The sequence below is a fragment of the Pollicipes pollicipes genome, unplaced genomic scaffold (genome assembly GCF_011947565.3).
Source record: "Pollicipes pollicipes isolate AB1234 unplaced genomic scaffold, Ppol_2.1 Scaffold_4002;HRSCAF=4701_pilon_pilon_pilon, whole genome shotgun sequence".
Classification (NCBI taxonomy): domain Eukaryota; kingdom Metazoa; phylum Arthropoda; class Thecostraca; order Pollicipedomorpha; family Pollicipedidae; genus Pollicipes; species Pollicipes pollicipes.
The window spans coordinates 45,546,338-45,557,092 of record NW_023596420.1 but is presented as its reverse complement, the minus strand read 5'-3'; the positions used below and the strand labels follow the sequence as shown (position 1 = coordinate 45,557,092).

General features: G+C 50.5%; 1 protein-coding gene across 1 annotated transcript in view; it reads left to right on the top strand.

The window, feature by feature from the left end:
- The first annotated feature begins 5,599 nt into the window (after nt 1–5,599).
- Nucleotides 5,600–10,755, top strand: part of LOC119094573 (gamma-aminobutyric acid receptor subunit alpha-6) — a 79,194-nt gene continuing 74,038 nt past the window's right edge. The window contains exons 1-3 of the mRNA XM_037217634.1: nt 5,600–5,613; nt 6,865–7,101; nt 7,302–7,370. Coding sequence (XP_037073529.1) covers nt 5,600–5,613; nt 6,865–7,101; nt 7,302–7,370 — 320 coding nt within the window. The remainder of the gene's footprint in view (nt 5,614–6,864; nt 7,102–7,301; nt 7,371–10,755) is intronic.

The window sequence follows — 10,755 nt, the reverse complement described above, 5'->3', positions numbered from 1 at the left end:
ATACCTATATGCTGGCGGACGAATGTCAGGCAGTGTCCACGGCCCTGCCACGAAGGATACGAAAGGGATGTGGGGTCGCCGTTGGCATAGATAGCTGTATTTCTTCCTCTCACATAACGGTACTGTAAATTGGGCGTGACAATGTCAATGTCAATCAACGTGTCAATGTTACGCACCAGACACATGTGTATGACTTTCTCAGTGTAGAGCTTTTGGCGTTCCTAGCAGTATTAAACACACATTTGCCAAGCGAAATTGGATATAATAAAAAAAAAACAGACGGATGTCTGAAAACAATGCATTGACACTAGCCGCTGATCATGAATTGGGCGATGCTCATCTGTCTCATCACCACCACTTCTTTTCCGGGAGATTCGGCTTGCCTTCTCATCGACGTCTTTTTTAAATGTTTGTCACGTTTGACGCAAACAGTTCCCGCCAGTGTTGTGGAAATGTAGCCACTTTGACGGAGTGAAAGAGGCCAATCGGAGCGCATAGTCGAGCGGCATCAGATGGGAGCATGTCTGCGCTGACGCCGCCAGCTGAATGGTCCCTGCCACACGGAGCCAGGCAGCGGCATATAAAGATGAAAGAGAGAGAGAGAGAGAGAGAGAGAGAGAGAGAGAGAGAGAGAGAGAGAGAGAGAGAGAGAGAGAGAGAGAGAGAGAGAGAGAGAGGGGGGGGGGGGCTGAGGGGGGTGAGAAGAAAGTAACAGAAAGAGAGATAAAGAAAGGAAATGTGTAGATGGAAAAAAGAAAAGAAGCACCCAGAAAATGTGCAAATGGTAGAAGAATGAATGCATCATTACTGCTGCCTCGACTGACGTCAAAAAAGAAAGTTTTCCAAGCAGCCTCGAGCCTTGTTTTTTATACTTTCATTGCTCATGCTTTTATGCCAGCAGGTTTTACAAAGCCGATGCACGTGTTGGCGTGCACAGCAAACGTGTGACAAATGCGATGTTGCAAAAGTACTGCAAATGTAGCCAAGGGATAACATCTGATTAAGTAAGAGACAGCCGTGACTTAAGTACTATTTCAGATTCCGTAAAAGCACTACATATGCAACAGATTGATGGCATCTGATGTTGTATGCCGGGCCAATTCTTTTACAAATTTGCTTCTATAGCACGTTGAAAAATCCGCTGACAAAAACATCAGCATGCAGGCATCCAAAAGACAGTCCAACATCCAACAGATTTACCGCTGAGAGAAAGCTTCGACTTTGCTCCCATGAATTTACCCATAGGCCATGCGAATATGCCTGTCTGTTCTGTGCCGAATTGATGTGTATCCAGAAAGCTTGCTGATGGCTCAAACACCGTGTCTCGGTGCCGTGCTGGCCACACACCTGCAGCACCGGTCTCGATTCCCCGCCGTCCCGGCCCCGCCCGTCGGCAGGTCACAGCCGGCAGCTCGCCCTCGTCAGGTCAAAGCCTGCAGCTCGCCCTCGTCAGGTCACAGCCGGCAGCTCGCCCTCGTCAGGTCACAGCTGGCGGCTCGCCCTCTTCAGGTCCAGCTGGCGGCTCGCCCTCGTCAGGTCACAGCTGGCGGCTCACCCTGGTCAGGTCACAGCCGGCGGCTCACCCTCGTCAGGTCACAGCCGGGGGCTCACCCTCGTCAGGTCACAGCCGGGGGCTCGCCCTCGTCAGGTCACAGCCGGGCTCACCCTCGTCAGGTCACAGCCGGCAGCTCGCCCTCGTCAGGTCACAGCCGGGGGCTCGTCCTCGTCAGGTCACAGCCGGCGGCTCACCCTCGTCAGGTCACAGCCGGCGGCTCGCCCTCGTCAGGTCACAGCCGGCGGCTCACCCTCGTCAGGTCACAGCCGGGGGATAACCGCGTGTCAAGTGAGCGCCGATCGTCGGCTGGCGTCGCCCTGTGGCCGGTGTAATCTGGCCGTCGCCACCCCCGGCCCCTGCGAACAGGCCCCCAGCGGCCACTACCGGCCGCCGAACGGGCCGGCTAATAGGTGCCGCCGGTGACGAATGACCGGGTGAGGCGCCGCTCCGGCCAGGATGGATGGCTGGCAGCCTCACCGGCGCTGCACCGGCGCACACTTCAGCGGCGCGATGGCGCTGCAGATCGGGTGCACTTTGCGGGTGCATGGCTCTACCGCAAACGAGCGTTCAGGCCGGCCAGGTCGCCGGTAGGCGCGCCAGGGGTGAATAACTTCTGATTTACCGGATACAATCGGTGAAAAACGGTCACTTTTGCGAACCGGTTGGTGACACAGTTGCGAAAGTGCAAACAACTTTCAGTAGACCAGACCATATCGCAGCTTACTTTCCCAGCTAAACGAAGCTCAAAGTTTAGTATTGGTCTGTGCTCGTTAACACTTGCAGTGTAAGCATGTGTAGAACGCATGTCGAAACGCTGACGCTTTGCTGTATGGGCAACTTGAGCCATAACATGCCACCAAACATAGAAGCTTTAATCAGGATAGCTTTTAGCAGGGACATGAAATATACTGCAAACTATACCACACCAGTGATGATCTCACAAATCAGCGGTGACACAGTACTTTTCCAATGCCCCTCAGATCAGTGCTATTTACAGATTTTTTTCAGCCAAGGCTCACTTCACATACTAAACAGTGTGTACCAAACAACTAGGCTTATTACTAGTCGTAAGGATCGTGGCTGGCCGCAGCATCTTACGACGGACTTGATAAGTTGCACAGCGTTTTGACGCGTCGTTCCATTTGATACAGATGGGCTCGAAGGCACGCCACGCGGTGATGCGTTAGGTCCATTGCAAGGCTGTGGGCTGCTGTTGGTTGTGATCATGCCGTGATAAGCTGACTAGCTACGTTGAGGTAGCTAATCGTTCTTCGTAGCTAAATTTTTGCTGTACTTTTTCATAGTTAGTCGGTGACACTGTATTGTTTTAATGGTAAGTAGCTATTACTTGTCTAATTCCATGAATGTTGGTGACTTGTAAAAATTTTGGCTCCTTACGGAAAAAATGAAACATGCGAGTGTGATCGGCCAGCAATTTGCGAATTCTGAGCGTACTACTCATATGCATTTTGATAAAGGAATATTCCTAAAATATCACTGCGTCCATTTCTCCTTTCTCCCGGTCATTTGACGAGGGAATAAGCCCAGCAATGTCATCTCAGTCTATGTGTATCAAGTTCCTCGCAAGTGCCCTAAACAACTTACGTAATTTGAAACCAAATGGTAGAATAGCTCTATACCACATTTTGTTTCAATTGATTAAAACATTTTAGTCTTGTACACTCTTGTACATTTTAACATCACGACTGAGATGATTGTAGAGGCCACTACTCATGCCATTCTTGATATTGGCGGTGGATAGAGAATCTTGAAAAACTGGAAGAAGAACATCATTATTAGCCATGGCGGAAAAATGAAAGCAATACACTGAAAAGTGACAAGCCCGTCTGAAGTTTTCAGAGGGTATAGGGGGGGTGGGGTGGGGGGTGGGGGTCAATCTTTCTCTCTGCAGAGAGCCACACTTGAAGATAACTTTGGAGGAGGCCTTTTTTATTCGGGCCGTTCTTTTTTGTAAGGCTGTTAGCGTCGATGCAAATTATCTCGCGTGAGAATCTCATCTCCATGATCGACCTCCCGAGCATTCTCGGTCGAGATAGAAGAATGTACCGAGACCAAAAGACCGCCCTAAGGTCCTCGTAAAATGTCATTCTCTGGGCACTTTCAAGGGTCTCACCCCTTTTCAGTCGCTTATGTTGGTTAACTTGCAATATAAGATCATGCGATACATTTCTGCATCTCCATCGACGCCCATCAGAGACAAAAACAAAAACATCAAGATCAGCGTAACAACACAAACGCGTGTAGTCATAACGTGACCCAAAAAACTGGCGCATCCGCATGGGAACAGCAGGACGACACATCCCGGCGAATGTACGCGTCCCGCAGCAAGACGACCCGTCTCCATCGACGAACGTCGGAGACCCGTTACAAGCGCAATATCAGTGTCGTCGGAACACAGCACGGCGGAACGACGCGCTCCACAGCTGCATGACGCACCAATAGCAGAATAACGCATCCCAGAGCAGAGCAACGCATTTTACGGCAAAACGATGCATTTCCATTGACACACGCTGAAGACAGAAAAAAAACTTCCAGATCAGCGTTACAAGCAACTCGAGTAGTCATAACACAGCACAGAAGAACGAGGCGTCTCAATCAGACCGATAGAGCATGTTCCCCAGCGGAACGACACATCACACAGCAGAACGATAGAGCATGCTCCACAGCAGAAGGACACATCCCACAGCAGCACGACTCATCTCCATCGACGTATGTGTGAGACCAGGTTTTCAAATCAGCCATAACACAAGTTCGCGTCAACGTTTAACGGCTTTTCAGTGCCACACGAATTCACTGAGCCTGCGTGTCGTCACCACCGACCGGCAAGCTCCTTTGCGTCATCCTCCTCTCTGTCCCGCCTTTTGGCCAGAGCCAAGCACGACCTGGGCACGGCATCGCAATCACGCACCTGCAGCACAACGTGTTGCAGGAAGACGTTGGCCGGGTAGCGCTCGCCCCGGCCCAGTGGCTGAGCAAAGAATGTGTACGACACCACCTACCGCAGAACGGTAGCCACCATCCACTGCACCTCCGCCACTGTCATCTCCTCCGCCCTCCACGGTGAAGCGGTCTGCCGGCCAGGCCATTAGCCTCGGCTGCCGATTGCTGTCCACAATTTGAGACAGGCCAGTGCACAGCACCGAGGTGTCCACACGGCAACCGCATCTGAGGAAAACTCAACAGCCAGCTGTTAGAAGCAGGATGTGAGCAATCTTCGAACTCAGCTCCAGCTTGAGACATGAGCGGTAACAAAAAACATAGCCGGGATTGAATATTTGTGGCGAGGGGGGGGGGGGGGGGGCGTGGGACGGCAGCGCCAGAACGGCAGGAAACCAGTGGGCAAGATATATGTTGTGATATATAGTACGAACGTCACCACCACCACCAGGGGCGGGAGAGAGGGGCGACATACAATAGGTGTCAGGAGGACCCCTGCCTCTCTGGCGGGTACACCAGCTCTATGCATTAACCCATATTGACAATGTAAGGCACGATTCACAGGCTAGTGAGTCAGTGATAGCCAGTTGGAAGAGCAAGTAATGAATACACAATAAATATGTTCGCTGGGATGAAAGCATATCTTCCTCATGTTAGAGATTGGCAAATCACCGTGCAACATTTTCACATCGCATATGGCTGCAGAGCTTAGCACACACGATGCTGTCGTTAAGTACTTATTGTGGTGTTCACAGGTATAATGCATCAAAGTGTTATGGCATTAGCATATTCAAATGGCAGATTATCAAGGACGGATTCAGGACTTCGTTAAGGGAAGGACAACACATCACTGCGGTGCCCCCAGGAGCTTAGACAAATGTAACACAGTCGCGTCTTTTTCCTAATAAGGGGGAGCCCGTGCTGTCATTTTTCTCATTGCTGCGATGTTATTTGATGCTATTTGCCGCCGGTGGAGTGAAGAAACTCGGCGCCGAAGCAACGACCTATGTTGGCCTATTTTGCCTATGGTGAACAGGCTATGGAAGATGATTTTTTTGTGTGGTTTTTGGTTGCATCGGATGCACCATGATTCGCTACGCGTAATGGTCGTTTCCGTCCCGTTGATTGGTGCAATTCCCCCCCTAAAAGAGTTGTGTTCGTACCCGCGCAGCGCATAGTCATCAAAATCATGGATGAGAAAATAATTTTATTGAGTTATCATTGTTAGAAGTCTCAAATGGACTTTCCACCGCTGCAAACATCAGCAGCCGGTCAAAATACCTGCAGGGGTGTATTTTTTTTTTTAACCGAAAGGACAAGACACTCCCTTTAAAGTGTGGTCCAGTGGTATCCGTCATTTCCGCAGGGAAGTATTCGTCATCTATTGATTAGCTGCAAAGTATCCCGATAAATAATATCCTCTTACCAGCCGCAGAGCCGCGGATATTGGGCAGGCACAACATACCATGGCGGGGCGTGCTCAAGGTCCGATCAGGTCTTCCTGTTGGTACAAAATCCAGCGGCGAGACTCGGTAACATCAGTCCTGCATATCCTGTGCAAGAACATGATCGCTTGAAAATAGCACACTGGTTCCAGCACCAAAATCAATGCTACTTAGCAATATGTTTCCCTTCATGTGCATCTCGCACATCCTGTCACGACAATCAAAATATGCACCATCCATTGCCATCGGTCACCCGCGATATATCTCCATGAAGAACTTGCTCCGAGACGAGATGTTGTATTGGCCGCACGCTCGGTGAATGAGACGGCGCACGCCAGACACTGATGACGCACGCGATCAAGGTACGCGTGCGGACCGCTCTCGTGGCGTGTCGGCGCATAGCGGCCGCGACCCGGCCCCCGGCTAGCTCGGTTCCCACCGCGTGGAGGGCTTGCGGCCTCCGCGGCCGGTGATACTGCGCCGGCGGACGCGCCCCCGGCGGGCTGTGACCAGCCGCGCACCCGGCTAGACGGCCACGCGACGCCATGCGCCCGCCAGCCAGCGGAGCCGTACACGACTGAATATTACAATATCCACTGGTGCGATAGTTCATTTCAATCAACCATCGGCCACCCGAAGTGTCTATAATGGCCCGTTCATCACTGTCATAACGACGCATCCGTCACTGGCATCAGGTGTTCTGGCCAGTGCCACCGCCACGTGACCGTTATGACGAATACCGTGGTGGCCGGGGGGCTGATGACGGTGATGGGCTCGCGTCACCATTGTCCGATGTGACAGACGATCCTCAACATTGACGTAAATGCCGACGTGGAGGCCGTCCGCCTCATTGTCTACGTCAGCTGTGACAGCCACGGAACGTCACCACCGTCACTGTAGGGACAGGTGCTCCATCATCACATTCTTTAACGACTGGTGCGTAGCCACCACCAAGTGTGACAACTGGTGCTTCATCATCACCAACTGCGACGACTGGTGTGTAACCACCGCTAACTATGACAACCAGTGTCTTATCACCAACTGTGACGACTGGTGCATAACCACCGCCACCTGTGACGGCCAGTGCATCATTACCACCAATTGTGATAGCCAGTGCGTCATCATCACCAATCGTGACGGCCGGTGCGTCATCATCACCAACGGTGATAGCCTATGCGTCATCATCACCAGCTGTAATAGCCTGTGCATCATAATCACCAACTTTGATGGCCAGTGCGTCATCACCACCAATTGTGACGGCCGTGCATCATCATCACCAATCGTGACGGCCGGTGCGTCATCATCACCAACTGTGATGGCCTGTGCGTCATCATCACCAACAGAGATGACCAGTTCGTCATCACCACCAACTGTGACGGCCAGTGCGTCATCATCACCAACTGTGACGGCCAGTGCGTCATCATTACCAACTGTGATGGCCGGCGTGCTGCACCGTCAGCAGCACTCGCCTCTTCTGTCCTACACAACAATCGTGCCGTTGTAATCCCAGGTAGACACCGCGCAGGAGTGCTGATGGAACGATGTAGTCAGAATCGTTAATTTTGTACATGCATCATGCAGCCAACATATCGTAAGCTGTTCAGCGCATTAGCGAGGAACATTATTCACATAGATAAGGCAGTAGGCACCTGAAAAGACAAGACAGTAGGCACATGCTTCCCTGAAATCGAGGAAAGTATGGACCCTATTCCCCTCAGAGCTTAAAGTCATCTACAGAGCAAGGACCACCCAGAAGGAAAATAAGTGAATCTGTTCTTATAAAAAGTTGGCGACCAAATCTTAAGATGCAGGGCTCATCATGGCCGCTTATGCGAACGTGATTATGTGTCGTGATTATGTGTTTTAACGTGAACGTGATTATGTGTCTTTATGTGTGATATGTGCTAACTTAAAATCGTGTACACGTGTAAGTGGCACCTGACGCGTTATATGCGATGCCTGCCCAATTGAAATCGTTTGCATGTATAATTGTGGCGCGTAGTGTGATGCCTGTTTACTTCAACTGGCTTGCATGTTTGAATGAAGTGTGATGCGTGATGACTACTTGCTTGAATTCGTTTGCAAATACACGTATGTTCGCGCATTCTGTTCGATATTTTTCTATTCTTATTATATTCTATATTTGCATTCTATTCTATTCCATTCATTTAAATATTTATGCTTCTTAGATAGGCACTGCATCGTGGTAATGACTGATAATAGCTCTTTGTTTAATCCCCTGAATGTTGGTGTCCTGTAAAGATTGTGGCTTGCTTTAAAAAACTGAAAAATCGAGTAGGATCGTCAGCAGGCAATTTTGAACTCACTTCAGCTATTGTTTCGATAAAGGCATGTTGCCGAAATATCAACCCAACTGCATCCTCATTCTCCTGGTTTTTCTCCGAGGAATAAGGCTAAAACTACTGTCTTACCTACGCAGCCAACACATCCGCGAACGATGGCTTCTTCGCGAGAATTACTCAGAACAATCACCAGTGTGTGTGTGGGGGGGGGGGGGGGGAAGTGCTGGGGCGGGGTGCGCTACGCTGCCGCCGGGCCGGCGCTGGATGTTAACGCGTCGCCGGCTGCCGCTGTCACGCCTCCCCACAAGAGCGAATTCATACCTAGGAGCCCATTGGTCAGCATACGAGCATGATGTATGCGCATGACTCGGCACGTTGTGACTCAGGTACACTATTTCAAAAGGCAAACAAACGGATGCAATTTACCCCGATTACTCTTCACCATTCACCGTCGTGAATAACCGTCTTCCGCTACATAAGCTTCGCTATTCTTTTTGCATCACTGGCTGCGCGTGCAGCTGGCTGGAGTCGTACTTGAGCAATCGTTCACAACGCGTAGTGCTGAACGGCGAGCAGTCTGCCTGGATTCCAATACGATCTGGTGTCCCGGAAGGCAACATCCTGGGACCGTTGCTGTTCGCCTGCTTTCTGGCTGATGTTCTTGTCCAAACTGAGAGTGGGTGCGTTATGTACGCTGATCATGTGAACATTTATCACAGAGTCGACAATGTGTGCAGATTGTCTCACACTTCAGGTGGATTTGGATCGCCTCTGGGAATGGTCCAAAAAGTAGGGACTGAAACTGAACCCAGCTAAATGCAATACCATCTCATCCACCCTCTGCACGTCACCCGTTCAGTACTCATACGCACTAGGCGGTCACCGCTTGGACTAGCTGCCAGCAGATTCGTGATCTTGGCGTCTTGCTGGGACACCAAGCTCACCTTTGCCAATCTCATAGATCCAGCTGTCCCAAAAGCAAACAGGATGTCGGGCCTTCTCATGCGTAGCGTGCAAATGCCGTTGTGCCCTCTTCAGGTGCGGTTCAATCGCAAGGTTTTGCTTTGTGCGTTCAACACCCAATTGAGATCATTGATAGAGAACGGTAGTGTTATTTGGAGCAGTGCTGCCGTTTCCCATCTCACCAGGTTTGAAAGACTACATCACCGCTTTCTCATGTGGATGGGTTCGAGTAGCCAGTCTCGGTGTCCTCCACTGGATTATGAGTATCTTCTCGCTTTCTTAAAAACAGCATCTATCAAGGCAAGCTCTTGCTCAGTATGACATCTTATTTCTTTACAACGCATATCATCACAGGTTTGACTGTGCTCACCTGACATCACTGTTCAGTCTGGCTACACCCGTCCGGTGCTCTCGGCATACCAGCTTTTTCCACAAGCCATTTGCAAAGGTCAACACTGTTAAAAAGGGATTTGTTTCACGACTATCCGCTGTCTGCAATCACATTTTGCAGCATTCTTCCTTGACTGAGTTGTATCATCCAACAAAATCATTCCGATCTGATTTATTTAGGTTCGCCGTCAGACGTGGCACATTTTCTTGATGACTTGATGTGTGACTGTGTGTAATGTGTAGTTGTGTGTGTGCGTGTGTGTGTGTGTGTGTGTGTGTGTGGTGTGTGTGTGTGTGTGTGTGTGTGTGTGTGTGTGTGTGTGTGTGTGTGTGTGTGTGTGTGTGTGTGTGTGTGTGTGTGTGTGTGGTATGTGTGTGTGTGTGCGTGTGTGTGTGTGTGTGTGTGTGTGGTGTGTGTGTGTGTGTGTGTGTGTGTGTGTGTGTGGTGTGTGTGTGTGTGTGGTGTGTGTGTGTGTGTGTGTGTGTGTGCGTGTGTGTTTGGTTGGGTTTTCTGTTTGTGTTTGTATCGTATATCTGTTGCTGTTGAAACTGCATTGCTTCCGTAATTGGGCTTTTGCTTGTGGAATGCTTATGTTCTAAATAAACAAATAAACAAACACCCGACCTCAACACACACTCATGTGAGCCACAGACCTGGGATGAGGCGGATGACCGGGGCATTGGCGGGGTGGTAGGTCCTGTCAGGCACCACGAACAGCTGTCTCCACCGTACATGGCTGTGCACCCTTAGCCACGGTGACGAGGACTTCACCCTTAACGAGGACACCCTTCGACCCTTTAGCTGATGATGATGTTTAAAGGGGGCAGAAACGGAAACAGATGCATTGATGATACGTCCAAATTAGCAGGGGTCCCACGCAACCGGCGAATTACATTGGCAAGGGCCCGCTGGATAACACCCTGGGAGCCCCCTTCGACCTTACTAATCCACACAGTCTTCATGTATTCGGCGCCCTGCTACACTCACTCCGAACATACGCATCTGTTGGCGCCCACGTCACCCGACTCATTCTTGGCTCGCATTAGGACAGGACCCTCCCCCCCTGTGTTATCCAACGCCTTGGCGATATCATTGGTACGTTAGCGCAAGTCCTCGTTAAGTTAAATTAAAGCAGTTTAG